The following is a 20,444-nucleotide window of genomic DNA, read 5'->3' as shown; positions in this document are numbered from 1 at the left end:
GTTAGTAGTAGTCTGGACAGGGCAATCTGTTGGACTGACTTTTCTATCCTAAGGTCAGAAGCAGGGGATTTTACTTTCAAAAGTCCGACTCGGTATGATTCTCTGCAATCTTTGAAAAATTGACTTCCTAGAGGTAAAATGTTTTATTCAAGTTCAAGTTTGTTCAAGTTGTTTAATCATATTTACTTCTTTCCGATCAGTGTTTTGATCATATCTCTCAGCATCACTTACCATCACTCAGACTTCAAGGATCCTGGTTGATTTTTTCCATGTAATCTGAGCTGTGCAGATAAGAGAGTCCCGCTGTAACATCCAAGAGTTCATGTTCATCCACTTTCCTAAACCACAAGACCACAGAGCAATGATCAGATACGGCAATGTGGGCTTAATGTCTTTAGGGTGTGATGGGCTCTGCTGGTTCAGCCTCCAGCACAGAGGCTGGTTTTATGTGGACAACTTGTGGACACTACATAACAACATCATTACACAAATGCAATCTAATACAACAACCCCGCTATATAATCTGGCTTCATGAATGTTACGATTTTGATGTAACAGTTTCATTCAAATTATTGTCATCTTGGAGGCTGTAGTCTGTGGTGCTGTCAACAATATCATATTTAGGCTCTTCTCATTGATATAAATGGTGTCACTGTCATAGCTTTGTTTAGAGTCTTTCTTTAGAGTTCACAATACAAAGGTTCAAGGCTCAAAGCTTTTTGAGCTGCAGGACATATTTTGTTGCAGTATCACAGTTGACCAATGGGATAACCTTTTAGTTATTGTAATTTTGGACAGTTAAAGTTAGGGTAGGAAATTCATTTTAGAAACTTTTTTGTTATATTTGTTGAAAATCTCTTTACATCAGTAATCAGTAATCAGTAAATCAAATGCTCTAACAATAAAAGGAAAAATATGTGGTATCTGTGGCTATTGCAGGCTTATAATAAGTCCGTCCAATCATTTCATTCGACCCTCATGAAATGATTGAATGGTCAACCTGCCTGTCTACCTGCACACACTCTGTACTAAAATTTTTAAAGTCTTCAAAAAAAGGTTGGAGACCAAGAAAGCAGTAAGATGCTGAAAGATAGGAACTGACAGAACAGCATGAATTGTAGAAGGAGAGAAGAAAAAGACAGATGTCAACAGAAAGCAGAATAAAAAGCAGAGGCGATCATTGGACTGTTGCCTGTTTTTTGGAACAGTCGCACTCAATTACATATTTCCACCCACCACACAGTTGTTGTATGTGCACTGACAATGCATTTACAATTGTGTTCAATGTGCTCACAATGCTTCCCTGCTATGGAGGTGATTTGACTGATTGGATCAATGCATCTTGGTTGCATTTACTGTCCTTTCTGGTCAAGCACTATCTGATTATGATCTGATTACCTGAAATGCATCTTAATGCAACATTTCCTGTTATTCCTAATGGTTGTTGCACACACACAATATACTTTGGGAACAGTGTGCATTTGATTACTTTTGTGGTTATACCCAACTGGTTGAAGGAGAGTATAGGCACTTGACAACAGCATCAATGAAAAAAGGTACTGGCTACACAGTTACTCCAATTCACAAAAGTTTAATAATGACAATATTTCATCCTGCTTGGACCTTCGTCTGGTTAGAATGTGTGCAAACTTTGTGACCTGATGAAGGCTCAAACAGGATTGAAACTCTTGTGGCTTGAAATATGCAGCTGTTACTTTTGTTCATCTGTCCAGCTTGTCAAGGATACGACAGCTGCTTTTATCTAATAAAAAAAACAGCCCATTACAGAGAGTAATATTACTGGACCAGAAACCACACCACAATAGAGCTACTAAAGAGGCAAGTGAACCAAATCATGCCAGTTTTGTTGTTTATTCCTGCTTCCTCATCCCAGAGCTGTTTATAATGTAGTTATTATATATCACAGTAGTTATTATACAAAACTTAAATATGATATAAATCTTATTCATTTTGTATTTCATGTATTCTTGCTCAGAAAATCTTGAGCCACATGCCTAACGGTCACCATGCAAATACACTCATGCTTTTGTAAATGTTTCTCATTACATCATCACTTGCCATCTAGAACAATTCAATAAATGCATCTCTACAAATCTGCACAGTTCTTCAGATCTTGTTTGGGGGGCGTTTAAGTGTCATTTTCTATGAAGCCGACCTTGAGTGATTGGATAAACCCAACCCACATGTTTGTTCCTTCGTCAACTGCTCCCTTTGCTGTGGCTGTTGCTCCTGTTCATTAGCTGTAATGTTCAATAGAAAATGCTCCTGAGTCACTGGACCTCATGATGGTCTCATTATGTCTGAGTGACAGCTGGGAACGGTACAGCCCCCTGCCCTGGGTATCCATAGGTGTGTCTGACACCTACAGGAGATGACACAGAGAGAAAGTGATGTTTTGCTTTTTACTTGCATCTATTTTCATTGATATCGCTTTCTGAAAACCTCGTAACTCCGGTTGCGGTGTTTGTGTAAAAATTGGCCATTTGATCCAAATAAATAGGGGGCAGCTTAGACATAGCTGGTGCAACCCAGAACAGTTTTTCGCATCAGCCAACACGAACAGCTGATGTCTCACATGACCAGTGTCTGTAGCAAGTCAAGGCAAGGCAAAATTATTTGTATAGCACATTTCAACAAAAAGGCAATTCGAAGTGCTTTACAAACATAAAATGCATCAAGACAAGATATAAAAGCCACACATGACAAAATCAAAGGACATTTAAATGTGATTAAAAGTGTTCAATTGGAAATAAAATTAAGTAGAAATAGGGTAAGACAGATAGAAACAGGAGAATACAAAGTTACAGTGCAGTGTCTTCAATCCTTGATGATTTAAAAGAACTGAGAGTTGGAGCAGCCCTGCAGTCTTCTCTGGGATTGTTCCAGACATGTGGAGCATAAAACTGAACACTGTTCCTGCATGTTTGGTTCTCATAAACTCACTGTCAATCAATTATCAATTATTTTAAGAAGTGGGTATTTTACCTCTTCAAATTTCCTGGCCTTGTACTGCTCCGCTCCTTTCAGGAAGTTCAGCAGTATGATGTCACACAGCACCGTGCCCTAGAACAGAATCAAATAGAATTGAATAGAATCGAATAGCATAGCATAGCATAGCATAGAATAGAATAGAACTTTACTGTCCACCATGGAAAATTGTCTTTGGCTCACCAATATAACACATACATTAGACAGAAATTACATAAGGTCCATAGAATCCATAAGCTCCATAAAGATTAATGAAATTTCAGTGAGCTGGTAGGAAATGTTCATACTGTACCTATGATTATATTTAAAGGTACTTTAAGTTTTCTTATAAACTAATCAGTTATGTTTACATCCAGTGTTTCCCATCAAAATGCATTGGAAGCATACAACCCTTTATAGTGATTCAAACCACAAGCAGCCCTGCATGAAAACAGACATGGGGATGTGTTGTTTAAAGTACCTGTGAGACAATTAAATATGATTCATGGCATCCAGTTGGACTAACAGATGAATGCATTTGAAAGCTTATCAGATGGTAAAACACAGTGTAATGGTTTGTAATACTAACACACAGGATTTTACCACTCAGAATCTACTTTAACCTGATGTGTGGTGTTGGCATGTATGTCTTTTAATCCATATTTAAGTCTGCTCATATTGTTTTAAACGAGAACCTTTAAATCATAAAATTGGCAATTATCAGCTCAGTTTATCATTTATGAAAACCACTACAAATAAAACTCACCACTCCCACTGAAGTGAAGGCTGCCACCATGTTGATGAGTGTAGGGATCATGTTGAACTTCCCTGCCTACAAAAGGAAAAATCACAATTTACATCAGCAGGTTTTAATCTCCTGATTGTCACTTGTACTTGGTAAATGAAGGAGTGCAATGAATTACTTCTAGTATTCACTTTATTCCCTTGATTCATTTTTATTAATGAGGTGGTTGCTATCAAAAGGGGTTTCATTCAAATAGGTTCCCCATGCTGACAAAGAGATCCCATATCAACAAACTTGCATGACTCAACTGTGGGGGGAAACCAAAGCACCCCAATAATCCCACATATTAATGGGGAGAACATGAAAACTTGTTGAAAAATGTTGATGTATAATAGTCATTTCTTTATCTGACTTGAAATCATTTCATAGATAATTAAGCTTTCAGAGTGACAAGCCCAAATAGTAAGACCATATTGCATGAAATGTATTGTATAAATGATTCGGTTAAGACCTAGTTATAATAATAGATCCCTGATATACATACATAGAAGACAATTCATAGAAGTCATACACAATGTAATGCAGATACATTATTGAACTGAAAGTGAAGCCATTTCAACACAAATGTATTTACTGTATTATTTTTTCTCAATTGAAACATTTAATAAATAATAAATAAGGAGTATACTCACATTCCCATTGACAAGCACATCAAACCTAATAGCGTAGGCTTTGACCAATGTTCTGTAGTCAGTCCCATTGTCCATTTTGTAGTATTTGGCAAACCTTTAAAAACAGGCAAAAAAAGCACATTTGCAATTGTATGCAATACACTTTGGATTTCCAGAAAACACTATGAAGCTAAAAGCTCTTCTGAAAATGTTCAGTAAAATAAATAAAATCAATGGCAAAAGCTCAGTTTCAGACTGGCTATGTCCCCACATAGAAAAATGCCAATGTTGAACAAAAAACAAAGATGAAGACAACATGAAGGATTCATTCTCCTGGAGCCATGAATATTGACAGCAAACATCATAAAGCCATGCTCATGTGTTATTAATATATTGCGTAGAGAGTCAGCATTATGGTGGCAATATAGCAAAGGGGAGGGTGTGTTAACAAACTTGACAAATCCAATAGCATTCAGCTTTGAATTGACCTGTAACAGGTTAGATTTATATCTGTACAAGTGGAAATTTGAGTGAAACAGTAAAAGGTTAGGGAGTTATTTCAGAAATTGAAAATCCTCCTTGGGGGTCCAAGAATTGCATGCTATTTGATTGATTGATCTTTGTATAGAAACATTATAAAAAGAAACCCAAAACTGAACAAAGGGACCTCTTACATACCCCAAACCTGGAACTATGTATACCTGAAATTGTATCCAGGTGAGACAGCATTCTTCTGTGACATGGCATCCAGTCGGGTGAATGAGTATGACGGGTTACACTGGTCGTCTGATTTGTCCAGATCACACATCCAGCCGATCTTTATTCCTATCACTCCTCCCTGGCAGAAGAAAGATACATACTATAGAATATGTGTACACTAGGTCCCAATCAGTAGGGTCTTATTTTACTACCATGGGTCTCAGGTCTGTGTGTCAATATGTCTAATACAGAGTGAATATGAATGGGTGTAGTCAGTATTAGCTCTGATCATGTGTTAGGAGCTACAGTGTATCAGTAAATAAATGTTGTTGTGTTTTGCTTGCTAACTGCTGGGTAAATTGAAGGGGTTAACTCTGAAGTTAGCAACAACTTTACCCCTGAAACTGAAAAGTCCTACAGTATGCTTCCTAAACACAGTCTGAAAGCAAAGGTAGGAATAGTTAACACTAAATGACTGGGTTCTGGTTGTGATCAAGTCCCCTTCAGATCAGGTCGAAGCATCGAGTTCAGTTAGGTTTTCTACTTAACCACTTTTTGGACCCGTGAAGACCTCTACTCTACTACTCTTAACCTTGCGAATGATGGCTGGTAAGTTTGGGAGAATTGTTTCACTTCCTGGGTTATGTTCACAAGTAACACTTGGTTTCTATACAGATAGTAGTACATTGTTAGCCTGGATTTACCCATACTCTCATTCAAGCGACATTCCACTTTGCTCAGAAAGTTAGCATAGCCACCGATACAAAATCTTTGCCTGAAATAGGGAACCAATCACAGAACGGGGAGATGGGCTCAAGACGATGATGACCGTAGAGCGACTCTGTTAACATCCAGCATGGCGGCCACAGAGGTGCAGCAACCATTCAAAGCAACAGTAGATTGTGGGCTAAATACATTGGAAGGCAAGTTCAATTTGAAAATAGAACAAAAACTTGCGCTACAGGCTCTGAATACATCATCGTGTATCATTGATATGATTGGCTGTAAGTTTGTCCAGTAGCATACAGTAGCATTTGATCATATACGTCGATCCCGCCTCAAATACGAGGAAATGACGGCTCCTTGCCGAACCCTACCTCAATTGTGGTAGGGTCTGGCGTTCGCCAGGCTAGTACATTCTACTATCACAGCAAAACCAGGATTTATAACGTGTCATATGTTTCCCTCTTCTTCTCTTCTCTTCGGGTTTTTCAGTATTGATTTAAGCCACAATAAGGTCATAAAAGCTGGGCGTAAACACTCAACACAACATGGATTAGAGTTTGACTTGACGTTTGAATCAGGCATACTGTAAAACTTGACTCCCTAAAGGCAAAAACAAATCATGTCTCAAGTTTTCTGGTAATAACCCAGAATGATAATAGGTAAGACAGCAACAACCAATGTATTACATACTAACACACCTTAGTTAGTAATTAGGCCTTCTCATAGCAAGGGTGTGATTTTAATTTAGTAGAAAATACTGTAAATGCTCAAAAGCTGTCATTTTAATGGTCAGCACTGATGTCTCGTGTCTTGCAAATTTCTTCTAAAAAACCTTGATGTGGACAGCAGCCTTTGACTTTACCTTGTCTGCCAATTTGGTGAAGTTCTGGTTTGCAAAGCGGACCACGTCTCCCACTCTAAAGATGGGGCAGTAGATGTTGTTGTCTATGTCAAAATTACATTTTTTAATGTAATCATTGGTAATGTTGGGGAGGAAGTTCCCTCTGCGCAAACACAGACATATCAGCACATCAGTATATCAGCATATCAAGCTTCATCAACAGTGTTGTCATCGTCATTTTTAAAAATGATACTTGTCATACTTGGTGTAGTTGAAGGATGGGAAGCGGATGCTGTTTTTGATGAAAATGGTGAAATTCGCCACCTCCATCATTGGTGTACTGAGAGAGAGAGAGAGAGAGAGAGAGAGAGAGAGAGAGAGAGAGAGAGAGAGAGAGAGAGAGAGAGAGAGGAACATAGAAGAGACACAGTTACTTGTGTTTGTTTTCGGCGTCACACAGCCAACACACAATTTTCTCTCTCTGCTTATCATGATGTCTCTTTCTACCAATGGACACACTTCCATTCACCGTCACTGTATTGAGCTGGAGGCAGAAGACAGATTTCATACAACCTGGACTAACAAAACCAAAACTATCTGCATGGATAGATATTACTAACTTATACAACTGCATATCATGATCTTGCAGGAAACACTGGTCCCCCTCAGTGTTTTAAGCATGGATGAATTGTAAGAGCTGGATAGTGGTCATTTCCACCCCAGACCACCATTATAAAAGAGACGTCTGTAAAACTGTCGACAGGACACCTCAAACAGCAGACAAGGTCAATTATGACTCTTTCTATTATGAAAAACCTTCCTTGAGTCAAGAAAAGTGATTTAAAAATCTGTGACATCATCACAATGCAAAGTCTATGGACCGATCAGGATCTCGTGGACGGGGCCAGCAGGGGAAACACTACTATGCATTTTCAATTAGCCACATAATGCGGAAGTAAACCTGGATGTGCCAGCTGAGATTTGAATGTATTGAATGTATGCCATTTTTGGTACAGTATCCAACTCTAATAATACTTCCATGGTTTCAAGTCAATATTCTTCACAGTGATAGTAAAGCCTGGTCAAAAAACAAACAAACAACAAAATCTGTCTATCACATGCAAAGTACTGTCTTACGTCTTGATAGTGTCGATCTCAGCAGGACACCACCCTTTTATCTCACACGTCTTTAAGGTGGCGTTGAAAGGAACACACCTCCCCGTAGGAATTCCTGAGCAGGAAAAGAAAAGGACTTATACAAACTGGAAAATCCCAAATAAATAGGAAGCTCTGAACTGTAACACATTAATTCAACACATTTTATATGTGTGAGCAAGAATAGCAGTAATTAAAAATGATGGAAGATCTCACCATTACTTCCTGGCTTGTTAATGAACCTTGAGCAGTGGCTGTCCTTTGTACAATTATACTTCTTCTCACTCTGGTTAACACACAATCACACACACACCCATTGAAGTCGCATGAATTATGATTTTCTCATCAACAGTGGATCAAATAACTGGGTGTAATATGAAAGAGAACACTTGTAGTGACATACCCACAGAGAGTTGTCATCACCAAATGGAAGACAGACAAAGATAGAAGGAGAGTAAGTGACATTTGTCAGCCTAACAGAAAATGACTCAAAATGAATGTTATTCAATTTGCCATATCAACTCTATACTGTGATAATATGTCCATATTGTTTTAAAAGCTTGATCCACTGCCTCTAAGTGGACAAGAGCCAAATCAGTGAATGCATGTCTAAGTGAGCCTAAAGACCTAATGGTCCCAATATGTAAAATCAATGCAGTTTATGAACTGCACTGAAGTTAAAAGGGCATATGTGGCTAATCACAGCGTAAATTGTTTGATCTCTTGACCAGCACCTTGTCTGGTAGTTCGCTGCCATCGATGCGTGAGTGTTTGTGTATGTGTCAATGTGTGACCATTTACCATTAAATAAGCTGTTTATTGCTAGATCTTGATGTAGATCTAAGAATCATCTGATCCCCAAGTAGAAAAATCTGCAAATGTAAATCGGTTTCTCTGGATTTGAAAGGAAACTTTTTACTTACATTAGGAAATAAACAGATTATCTGTTGATGGGAAACACAGAACGCCAGGATTTTTCTACAATCTAACACCTTTCTGAATTTTGGTATGGCAAACTCAATGAAGCACTGGTGCAGGAAGGAACCCACTTTATAGCACCGAGGTCCTGCAGAGAATAACCTGATGTTTTTCTAAGTCGACATATTTTGTATACTGATAAATCCAGTTCAGCCCTGAACTGGTCATTATGAAATCTCATACTTTTAGGTAGCATAGTTGGGATACTGTATTCATATTGGAGATGTGCTACATTAATACGTCACAATTGTACTACTAGTCAGCACAACTCAGACAAAACATTAGTTTACTGTTGATAAGTGTTGAGTCCATATGACAGTTTTTCAGACTGGTCGTATTATATTATTATTTGCAATAACAGTGACAGTGAAGGGTGCAATGCAAACTGAAGGTATCATAAATGTGTACAAAGTCAATGAATGTTTTTGTGTTTCTTAAAGCTGCAGTGACCACTTGGGGGCAGCAGAAGCAAGTTGTGAATACATTGTTGACCGTTATGAAGCTACTATGGCAAAGTTGTTAGCAAGCTGCTTTTTTCCACATCCAGCAGCTACAGAGCAACATTATCATTCATTTGGAGTCATGTTTTTATCCAACTGGTGAATATAAACATAATATTCACTCTTTTAGCTTTGTTTTTACTCTCTACCAACTCCTGAGGGAAATATCTGACTCTTCAGCTGCTAAATGCTCCGCTATGTTCACCAGCTGGTCTACAGCTAACTGTGTCTGTTTACTGAGCATATATACAGTGAGTTTTTAGAGAGCACTAAGAGTGAACCAAAAAAGTAAAGTTGCAGGCCAGACAGCTAAACTGAATAAGCTGAAATAGAAAGCTCCATAAAGCTCAATAAAGCAGGATAATTCAATAATAGTGATAATTCAATCAATAATTCTCTGTAGGTCCATCAGTACGTCTCATATTACACACTGTCATTTGATAAATTGCTGTAAAAACATGCATTATAGCTGATTTAATGTTAGTGTGTAGTAGTTGGAAAGGTGTTAGCAGTGTCAATATGGTGGAGTACTACAATGGTATGGAAGTTGCATTAATGGTTGTGACAGTAACTGACCTCAGGACAGTATCCTTGGACTTGGTTCTCTGTTGTGATCATTTTGGTGATAATGCAGAACACTGAAGCTCCCTGCAGAAAACACATAGATGGCACATCACAATCACTGTATAAAGTCATCCATCCATCCATCCATCCATCCATCCTGCCTGAGGTTTCTTCCTGTTAAAGAGGAGCTTTTCCTTGCCGCTGTCACCAAGTGCTGCTCATGTGGGAATGTTGGGTCTCTTTAAATTAGATTAAATTAAATTAAAGACTATGGTCTAGACCTGCTCTATATGTAAAGTGCCTTGAGATGACTTTTCTTGTGATTTGGTGCTATATAAAAAAGATTAATTGATTCATTGATTAATTCATTGATACATACCTGTGTAGGAGTGACGTAGTCTGCAACATCCATGACTTTGTCATTATAGACCCCAAAACCTTTGACCTTGGTCATCACTGAGGATTCAATTGCTGTGTCTCTCACCTGATAAGCCTTCTCATAGACAAACACCCACCTGAAATACACACAAATGTGAAGCACACACTGACCTGTGTAGTTTTTAACAAACAAATGTGTTTCGGTAACTGTCAGCTGGCTGAGAGATCTCCAGTTACAGGGTTTGAGCTAGTGGTCAAGGACTTAGAAGGTCATTAACATGGGGTGGCTATCAGTAGAGTCTGGCTGGGAAGGAGTTATTATATTTAAAATCTGAGCTATCGCTTTAACTCTCCACCATAGCTACAAATCAGAGAAGCAACAAGACATTGAACAACAAGAGCAGTGCATACAATTGATTTATATCAACAAACAAATTAAAGTAAGTACTTAATTGAAACCAAGCAATAATGTAAAACCATAAGTGGATGCTAGCCATCATTAAATGTTTCAGTCATTTTTTTGTTTTGCATATTTATAAATATGAAACATTTCTGGGGAAAAAATCATCTTGCAAACAAATATGATTTAACTACAAATACATCTTCAAACATATGCTAGTATAACTTTATTGTTTGACCAATTATATTTTTTGAGCATTAATAAGATTGAAAAAGATCAGATTCAATTAAAATCACAAAACAATGACCCTCATATGGCTTGTGTTTGTAAAACTGTATCCACAGACATCTAATCTGTCCAAATTGTATAAATCTGACTCATTCATGTAGAATATAGAACACTTTCATTTTAAAGATAAAGTTTTACTGTTTCAACATTAACCTGTGGATGTTTGACATTTGAATAACTACTGTAGATGTGATAACACATAGTTAATCATTTAATATATGGTAATGACAGTGCATTCACATTTAAGCTTTTGCTTGCCATATCATGTCATCATCATCACAGCATTTAGTTAGTAGTTAGTAATTAAAGATCTGTACAATATGATCTACAATATCAATGTCTATCAATATAAATGTCTTTAATATATACATTTATGTAACTGGCAGCTGCTGTTACTCCATCTAACCTACAAAATTTATTTTTGCACTATTCCATCACTGATTTGTCTCATATTTTGTTTTAATTAGATTCAGGATTTCAATAATAAACATAGAAACATACTCACCCAATAAAGTAAGAGATGATGAGGAGTTGGACGACACGGTTGATGATGCCGATGGTCCAGCTCTTCACTACCACCGACTTGGTGGTTTCGTAGGTGAAGAAGTCTGTAATACATGACCACATCCTAGCAGTATGTGTGTGGGAGTAGATTTTTAAAAAGATAGTGTTTTGTAATTTGTGATATGTCTTACAGAAATAAAATGGAAATGATAGAAATACCCCAAAAATCCCACAATATGAACTTAACTCCAAATAAAGCAGTATGTGCCTACAGATTTAGGTCCCGATTTGTGGCTGACATCTTCATCATTATTCTGTGTTGAAAAATAAAGAAAATCTGTATCACATGACCAACATGTCCAACACTGAGAGAAGCATCCAGATATCCAAGAGTTATATCTCCTCACCCAGGAAACAGAGCAGCTTTGGAGAATACAGTGAAGAAATCCCTGCAGCTCAGTGACACCAGCCTCCACTGATCCTCCTCTTCCTGTAACTTTAGGCTTTGACAAACTAGTAAACAAGCAAACAGCTGTCTCTCTCCCTCTCTTTGTCCTTATCTCTCTCTTCACCCATTCTGTCAGTCTCTTCTTTCCTCCCACTTACTCTGAGGTTTTCCCTTGAATTATCTAAGTGACTCCTCAAATTCCTCCTCCCTCCCTCTGCTCACTGCATCATGGAGGTTTGAGTAACCACAGGTTTACGGTCAAGGAGTAAAACAGCAGCATCTGTTTTCAGAAGTGTTAACATTGAGCTTTCTTCCTATGTAATCTGTTCATTTAATGAGTATGTGTAACTACTGGAGATAAAATTGTTCTTTTAATTAGTTTGCCTAAAGGACCAATCAAATATTTTGGGAAATACATCTCCTTTGACTCTTTTTTGTTGAGTCAGCAAAATAAATATCAATTTAATATCAGTTTCAATCTCTTAGCGTCCAGGGAGAGAAAGGTATCGAATGTGTTTAGTTTAGCTTGGTAAAAGGTGTGGAAGCAAAGAGAAGATACTAACTTACAACTATCTTTAAAATCGTACCTTTAAAAACAACAACAACAACGAAAAAGCAGATTAAAAACTGTTCAATTAAAAAAGCCTAAAAGACACTTTTGATGTATCTGGGGTAGCATTTTCACCATACTGCCAGTCTTCAGGCTAAACTATATTGGTCATAAGCAGAGCCAAGAAGAATCTACATGAACCCAACACACATATGTTACATTTTTTAAAACAGATGATAATGAAGCATCAATCAGCTCAATCAAAAGTAGAGAGAAAGAGAAAATAGAAATCATTGAGTTTAAAGAAAAAGGAAGAAAGAGAAAGGACACATTTAGGGTTGTTGGAAGGTTTATTTGTTTGTGATAGATATTCGACTGTCTCCTTGCTTCAAGTCTTTAAACTAAGACCCCCCCACTAGGGGGAATTTCTAAAATAATCAGCAGTGTTCCTGCGATTAAACAGTAAGGACAGCCTAAGTCTTATTAGTGGGAGTGGGAAGTACTGGGAGCTGTGCTGTTGTACAGTCTGATGGCTGATGGTATGAAAGAGACCCACAAGAGCTTTGAGGCATGTGGCTGAATGAGTCTGTACAAAACCTCTTTACTGTTCATGTGGACACCTGACTGCTGCTTAAGACAGACTTGAAAAGTTAATGTAAATGGTAAATGGACTGTACATATAAACACAATCAAACTGCCAACCTTCCAACTGGTGGACGATTAGACTGAATATTATTTGAAGACCAATTCCATTTAATTTAACAGGATAATAATATGACCAATGAGTCTGGATCCTGCCTGAATCAGCAACAACATACTTTAAATGGAAACGATTGAAAACTCCCATCAGTATTAATTCATGAGTTCAGAAGATGTCTTCCCTCACACAACCTGTGAAGTATAGCTGATCAATTCTACAATAAATATTTAATAACTGAATTCAAACTGCATTATGTCCATCATGTTAAAGATGGACCACAGTGAGTAGACCAGACCTCATTTTGTATAAAAGGCTTCTATCAGGCCCATGTATCAGTCTCTACATCCGAGTACACATCACAAACCATATTGAGGAGATAACATTTCACACTAATACAATCATAGCTGCCTTCAGTCTAATGTGTTCAAGAGTCTCTGAATGCCTCCATTAAACAGCAGTCACTTATGACAAGTCGATAATGGACTGCCATTGGATGAGAACCAGGAAGTGGTAAAAAATCATTATTTTTCTCTTTCTCTCTGTCTCTTGAGGCAGGGAAGATAAAGGACGAGGAGGGAAAAGGAGGAATGGAGTGAGTAGGTATGGGAAAAGAAAAGAGGGAAAATAGGTGGGAGGAGTGGAGGACAAGAGCATGGGGGGAGTAACAAGTAAGGAAAAACAGACGAGTTGAGAGCAGAGTTACACACACACATAAAAGCAAAGAGACCAGTAAACCAACTCATTTATAATGTCGCCAGTCAGACTGACTACTGATGTCCAAAGAGATGGACAACATATACATTATATGTTCACACACACACACGCACACACACACACACACACACACACACAGACACACAAACACATGCACATACAAACACACACACACACACACACACACACACCACTTTGAGCTCTAGGTCATAAATGTAGAAATGAAGTGACTTCTCATGGTGTTATTACAACAATCTGCATATTCTTCTTCCCCAGCTATCCTTCTTAGTACACTGTATTGATTTCCATTGACTGTGGACAGCCTAACATTATGGAAACCATTACATAACCTCAATTCACACCTTACCCCTAACCAGGCCTTCAGAAATCAATTTTAACAGGAACACACACACACACACACACACACACACACACACACAACTTCAACTAGGATCTTAACCAGGTTACACTGTTATTTGTTGTTATCATGTAGTTGTTAATATCATTTATTTACTCTGTAGGTTATGATGCAACACCATATGGAGAGAAATTATTCTGGTGACAAGTTAATGATGTTAAAAGACTGTTTCAAATAATTGATGAAGCTGTTATCATGTTGGAACAGAGGAAGTAGATATGCATGTCTATAGGGAACAAAGCATCTACATGCTTGGTGAGACAAAACATACAACAGTCAATAAATATGAAGTTACCAACATTAAAACCACATGAAGGACATATTATGTACTGTCTAATCAACTGCTGAGAAGCCCAAATGGCTCCAAATGGAAAAGCTTTTTTTTCCATATGCTGGAGCTATTAATCTCCACATATTACCTACATATTAATGATGTCTGGCATTTGTATGTGTGTGTGTGTGTGTGTGTGTGTGTGTGTGTGTGTGTGTGTGTGTGTGTGTGTGTGATATGTTCTCCATCCTCTTGGACGTCAGTCGTCAGTCTGACTGGAGACCTCAGAATAATAAACAAGATGGTTTCCTGTTTGCTCCACTTTAATGTGTAAATCTTCTCCCTCTTTACTCTTTTCTTTTACTCTTCTTTACCTATTATTATCCACACTAGCTAATAGGGCCAATTAGCAAATGTTAGCATGCTAAATTGATTAAAATTAATTAGGCTATAGCTAATTAAGCACTATTGCAGTTTTTTCTGAATGCTTAAATACATTTTTTGCAATATTGGCTATTTTTGCTAAACTCTACACACAAATGAGAAAACCTTTCACCAAATTATCAAAACGTTATAGTTCTCTTGCAAAAGCGAACACAGCTTGATTAACTCTTCACACCTTAGTAAAAATGGTGTTTTCGTATCAAACAGTAAACACATGCCATCATTTACTAAGCACATAATGTGCCAACTACACACTGATGGTATGAATACAAAACACATCTGGCTTTTGCTTTCTCTGTGCACAAGGTAGGCTAGGTCAGTTTGAGGTCATACTTTTGTCATAGTTCTGTAAACACACAGGGATCCAAACTTCAAGTATCGGTGTTTATTCACACTTGTCAAAACAAAGACACAGCACAGAACACAAAATAATAAATTCACAAAAAAAAGACAATCAGCCTACATCATGCCGTCTCTCTGGGTCCGGCCACAAAATCTCATCTACATCACATGCGATGTCCTCCAGTCCAAGGCACCGGGGAAAATACCTCCTTGCATGCCGTATCCAGGCCTGACATGATGCCTGCTCAATATCTCCACATGCCTCCTCCATTGCCTGTAAAAGGGCTGCGTGTTGATGGGGATGGCGGTCGTGGACTTTCCAGCACCAGGCAGAAAAGAACTCTTCAATCGGATTTAAGAATGGAGAGTATGGGGGGAGGTTGAGTGCCATGAAGAGTGGGTGATCAGTAAACCAGTTTCGGACCAAAGCAGCCCTATGGAAACTAACATTGTCCCATATGATGACATATCGGGTCTGCTCTGGTCTCTGAACAGTGAGAATGTCGTGTAAGGTGTCCAGGAATGCAGTCATGTGTGCAGAGTTATATGGGCCAATGGTTGCATGATGGTGAACAACACCATTTTGGCTGATAGCTGCACACATGGTGATGTTACCACCACGTTGTCCTGGGACATTGATTATTGCACGGTGTCCAATAATGTTCCTACCACGCCTCCTTGTTTTACTGAGGTTAAAACCTGCCTCATCGACAAAGAGCAGCTCGTGTCCCATGGAATCTGCCTCCAGCTCCATTACTCTCTGGACAAGACAAAACAAATGCAACACATCAGGCCCATACACAGCACTACAGTAGCCTATGCACTTCAAAATTCAGAACCAATGACACTATAGCTTACCTGCACATACTCATATCGCAGTTGCTTCACACGTTCACTATTTCTTTCGAAAGGAACTCTGTAAATTTGTTTCATCCTTATTCTGTTGCGGGCAAGTACACGACTTAGTACTGACATGCTTACACTGCGTATATTTTGGAAGATGGTGTCATTATCAATTATACGCTGCTGTATTTCGCGTAGTCTTATTGCGTTATTGGCAATCACCATATTCACTATATGGGGCTCTTGCTCTGGAGTGAACATTCTTCCTCTGCCCCCAACATCTGGATGTCTAGCAATTCTGTAAAGTAACAATTTCAGAATTTTTGCATGTATGGTATTGTTGTGTTTCTCATTAGAGTAGGGCAGTGCTACAAATCTTAGTGCATTGTGACTGTACTTACCAATTTTCATTTCGAAATGTCCTAATGATGCTCGCTACAGTGTAGCGGCTCAAATTAGGCTGAACCCGTTGGCCAGCTTCCCTCAGGGTCATTCCATGGTTTATGACATGGTCCACTATTGTTGCTCTGATGTCATCAGTTATTCTATTTCTTCTTCTTACCCTTCCTCTTCCCCCTCCTCGTCCTCCTCTTGCTCCTCCTTGTCCTCTTCCTCTAACTTCCTCTAACCCTCTCGCTTCTTCACCTCCACGTCCTCTTCCTCCAACTCCTTCACCTCCACGTCCACGTCCTCTTCCTCGGCCTCCTCTGATTCTTACTCTTCTTGCTCCTTCCATTGTACTCCACACAGACAGCTTACCTGTGGCTTATTTATAGTGCTTAGGCTGATTGCAAAGTGAACTAATTCTCTAAAATTGTTTTCACATGTGTAAGTGTGCCAGACAGTTGGCAAAATAGTGTAAATAATAGCCATACATGTATATAATTTTGCTAGGAGTGTTTTGGAAATTTGGCAATTGAGTGTAAGCAGCGAGTTGTGTTTAAAGTTCTGCAAAAAGAGTGCTGTGCAGTGAATTGTGCCTACAGTTTTGCAAAGTGTGTGTTACAAAATTACAAACTGAGTGCAAAGCAGTATTTGTGCTTTTAGTTTGGCTAACTCAGTGAGTGGTTTTGCTATATGTATTAATAGTTTTAGAAATTGTGCTACAAGAACATGATTAGCGCTTAAGCATTCAGAAAAAACTGTAAGAATGGACAGGTCATTTTCTAAGAGAACTGATTGGTCAGGAGGTGGTGCTTTTATACTCATTGATCTCTTATCCAGAACATAACCTGCTCCGGAGCAGGTTAGCCATTCAGCATAAGTTACCATGGTGATTTACCCCGGTAAGAAGTGAACCAGCTTCGTAGTACGGAAAACCCAGGGTTAACCCTGAAGTTACCTCGATAAGAGAAAATCCAGCTTCGTAGTACAGGCCTCCGATCAGCCTAGGTTTGTAGTGGTATGGGATAATGTCAGTTTCCATCGGGCTGCTCTGGTCCAAGCATGGTTCACCAACTACAATCAATTTGAAGTGGTATACTTGCCCCCTTACTCACCATTTTAAACCCTATAGAGGAATTCTTTTCAGCTTGGAGATGGCGTGTATATGACCGCCAACCACATGCCCGCATGCCTCTTCTGCAGGCAATGGAACAGGCCTGCGGCGACATTCAGGTGACAGCAATCCATGGATGGTTTCGACATGCAAGGGGATATTTTCCCCGGTGCCTAGCGGGAGAAGACATTGCTTGCGATGTCGATGAGGTACAGTATAGTGTTTTTTCTATTATTATTATTATTATTATTAGTAGTATTTATTTTTTTGCTTTATCTGAATTCATGTTACTGCAATGTACAGTGCTGCAATGTACAATATTGAGTAGGCCCATTTGCTTTTTGGTTATTTGAAAATGTGCCTCCTGAAAATGTGCCTTCTGAATAAACAGTAAAAATCAAAGACTGCAGTGTTTTATATAAAGTAGACTAGTGTGTTCCCCCTGATCTGAAAGTGTATGCAAGTATGTGTAATTTTGTCATCAGAGTTAAATTTCGACAAAGGATTGTTAGGTTTTGACAGCAGAGTTTAGGTTTTGATAGCAGAGTTTAGGTTTTGATAGTAGAGTTTCAATTTGACACAGTGTTGTGTCATGTTTACTTGTGAATAGACGTGTGTACAGTAAACATTAGGCTATAGCCATATTACGCACTATTATTGTAAGTATGTTAGCATGCCAAATTAAGGCGGTAAACATTAGGCTATAGGTGTCTGGGCACTATTATTGTGAGAGTATGAGCATGCTAATGTTAGCATTTAGCTCAAAGCACTGCTGTGGCTGTCCTCACAGAGCTGCTGGCACAGTTGTAGGCTCTTGTTAAGTGAATGTAGCACATCATAAAAGTGTGTTCTATCAGAACACTGCTCGGTTTTTGTGTAATTGTTAAGATAAAGAGCTCATTAAATCATATTACCATCATGTGTTTTTTTATTTCTTACATGATCAGTCTCATGTTTTTCATGTGAATACAGAGACATACAGAGTGGCATTTCTCTCCTGTAGTTAACACTGAAGCACACACACAGACAAAAGTAGCTTAGATTAGATTAAATGGTAAGTGATCTGTCAGGATGGAGGGATAAGAGAGACATGGAGAGGGAAAGACCAAGGAAGAAGGGTGTAGGACACGTCAAAAAGATTTGTATTGATTTGGATATTTTACAGCTAGTGAGACAGAGAAGCAGCTATTGTCCTCTGCTTTCCTGTCACCCATCACTACATCATCATTAAGGTCAGCATTACATCCGTCCACACCATAAAAGCATTATAGATGTAAAGATAATGTCAGTACACTTTTATATTAGACAAGCAATCACTTTATAGAATCTAATGGGATTCCAAATAAAGAATAAAGTCTTCTCACTGTCTGCTGTGGTGAGGAGATCAGCCATCACTGAGCTGAGTCCAGCTCTCTGTGGATGGAGCTCAAGCAGCATATAAATATAAATTACAGTTATAACTTGAATCCTTGTGTGCACCTGTAATTAATTATTTTTTTTAAAAGATATGAGTTGTGCCTGAAATGACTCTATAATATACATTAATAATGATCTTGACTGTTCACAAATGTGGAATTTTTGTCCTTGGCTTCACAGGTTGGTTATACCACATAGTAAATCATACATGCAATAATACATAACACAACATGCACAGTACAGACAATAATAACAGACATGGTTTCAGTGTGAATAGTATTTGAATTTAGCAACGTTTTTGCATTTGGATTGAAATAAAATGTTATGTTTCTTGCTTGCTGCAGCAGCTCTATAGCGTCTTCCTGAGGGAAGTTTTATGAATTCAGTGAAAAGGGGATGAACAGGACCAGATATAAGTTGTCAGGCTTTTTGTTTCCAGTGTATGACGCAACAAATTAGAACCTCTGCGCTATAAACATAAAAAGCGTAATTCAGTATGTATACCTCTGTGTTGTAATATACAAAGCAAACCGCAGGGGGCAGCACCTGGACTCCAGCATACTGTGGAGACTGTAGAGGAAGAGTCGTTGTTTTGGTCGACTGGTTTTTCTGGCAGATTGAATGAAGAGGAAACACTTTGAACAGGAAGATACATCTTGATTGATCTTCTACTGTTTACATATCCAGGTATGTTTGACACAACAAGATCGAGGACTTAAAAAATGGTATATGTGCAAAACATTAAGCTCGACATAAATTATGAACCTTGAAACGTTTAACATTGTCTATCGAGCTACACCCAAACATCAGATTATTTCCTGTGCCCTCCCCCACAGACTGACAGGCATTAGCTCGTCGATGTCTTTTTATAGTGACCAGAGTGTCCTTACAGATGTACATAAAGTTGTAATAACGTATTAACGCTCTCATGACTGTCCGTCCAACTAAACATTCGTCCAACCAAACCTCTTTGTGTTTTTATGGAATAATTGTTTAAAATAAGTGGCCATCAAAAGAGAAGCTTTAAGGGCTGAACTTGTATTTATCATAGAGAGTAGAGTAGGCCTACTGTTATTATACCGAACTGAAGCCGAAATCGTCCTTAACATTATAATGTAATACATATAACCCCACCAGCCATATGTATTTGCTGAGGCGCAACTCAATACAAAATCATCATATTTTTAAATGGACTTTGGTGTCACCTCCTCAGCGTGCAGCTTTAAGGTTTAGAAAATAAGCGCTATTGTTATAATTTGTATTTACATGCAGTTTTTGACCATTTAGACCAGGAGTGTCAAACTCGGACTGGGAAGGAAGGAAGGAAGCAAGGACGGGAAAAAAAGACAGGAAGGTAGGAATG

The 20,444-nt window shown here is 38.4% G+C and overlaps 2 protein-coding genes across 3 annotated transcripts in view; one reads left to right on the top strand and one right to left on the bottom strand.

The window, feature by feature from the left end:
• Window positions 1–2,257: 2,257 nt before the first annotated feature.
• On the bottom strand, window positions 2,258–11,563 carry p2rx3b (purinergic receptor P2X, ligand-gated ion channel, 3b). Its single transcript, XM_053332434.1, has 12 exons — window positions 11,439–11,563; window positions 10,247–10,382; window positions 9,880–9,951; window positions 8,042–8,111; window positions 7,808–7,901; window positions 6,933–7,010; window positions 6,692–6,833; window positions 5,106–5,242; window positions 4,426–4,519; window positions 3,755–3,820; window positions 3,007–3,084; window positions 2,258–2,383 (listed from the first exon to the last, which is right to left on the bottom strand). The coding sequence occupies exons 1-12, from the start codon at window positions 11,558–11,560 to the stop codon at window positions 2,258–2,260; spliced, it is 1,215 nt and encodes a 404-aa protein (XP_053188409.1). The 5' UTR covers window positions 11,561–11,563.
• An 8,110-nt stretch (window positions 11,564–19,673) lies between these two features.
• pold4 (DNA polymerase delta 4, accessory subunit) overlaps window positions 19,674–20,444 on the top strand; it is a 5,664-nt gene continuing 4,893 nt past the window's right edge. Inside the window, exon 1 of one of the 2 annotated variants that reach the window (XM_053334152.1) lies at window positions 19,674–19,768. The gene's annotated coding sequence lies outside the window, so the exon portion shown is untranslated. Of the gene's footprint in view, window positions 19,769–20,410; window positions 20,436–20,444 lie in introns of those variants that run through there. The other variant, XM_053334160.1, reaches the window with a different exon arrangement.

The sequence above is a fragment of the Scomber japonicus genome, chromosome 2 (genome assembly GCF_027409825.1).
Source record: "Scomber japonicus isolate fScoJap1 chromosome 2, fScoJap1.pri, whole genome shotgun sequence".
In the NCBI taxonomy this organism is placed as follows: Eukaryota; Metazoa; Chordata; class Actinopteri; order Scombriformes; family Scombridae; genus Scomber; species Scomber japonicus.
Note: the sequence above shows the minus strand (reverse complement) of the source record. Positions and strands in the feature narration are given on the sequence as shown.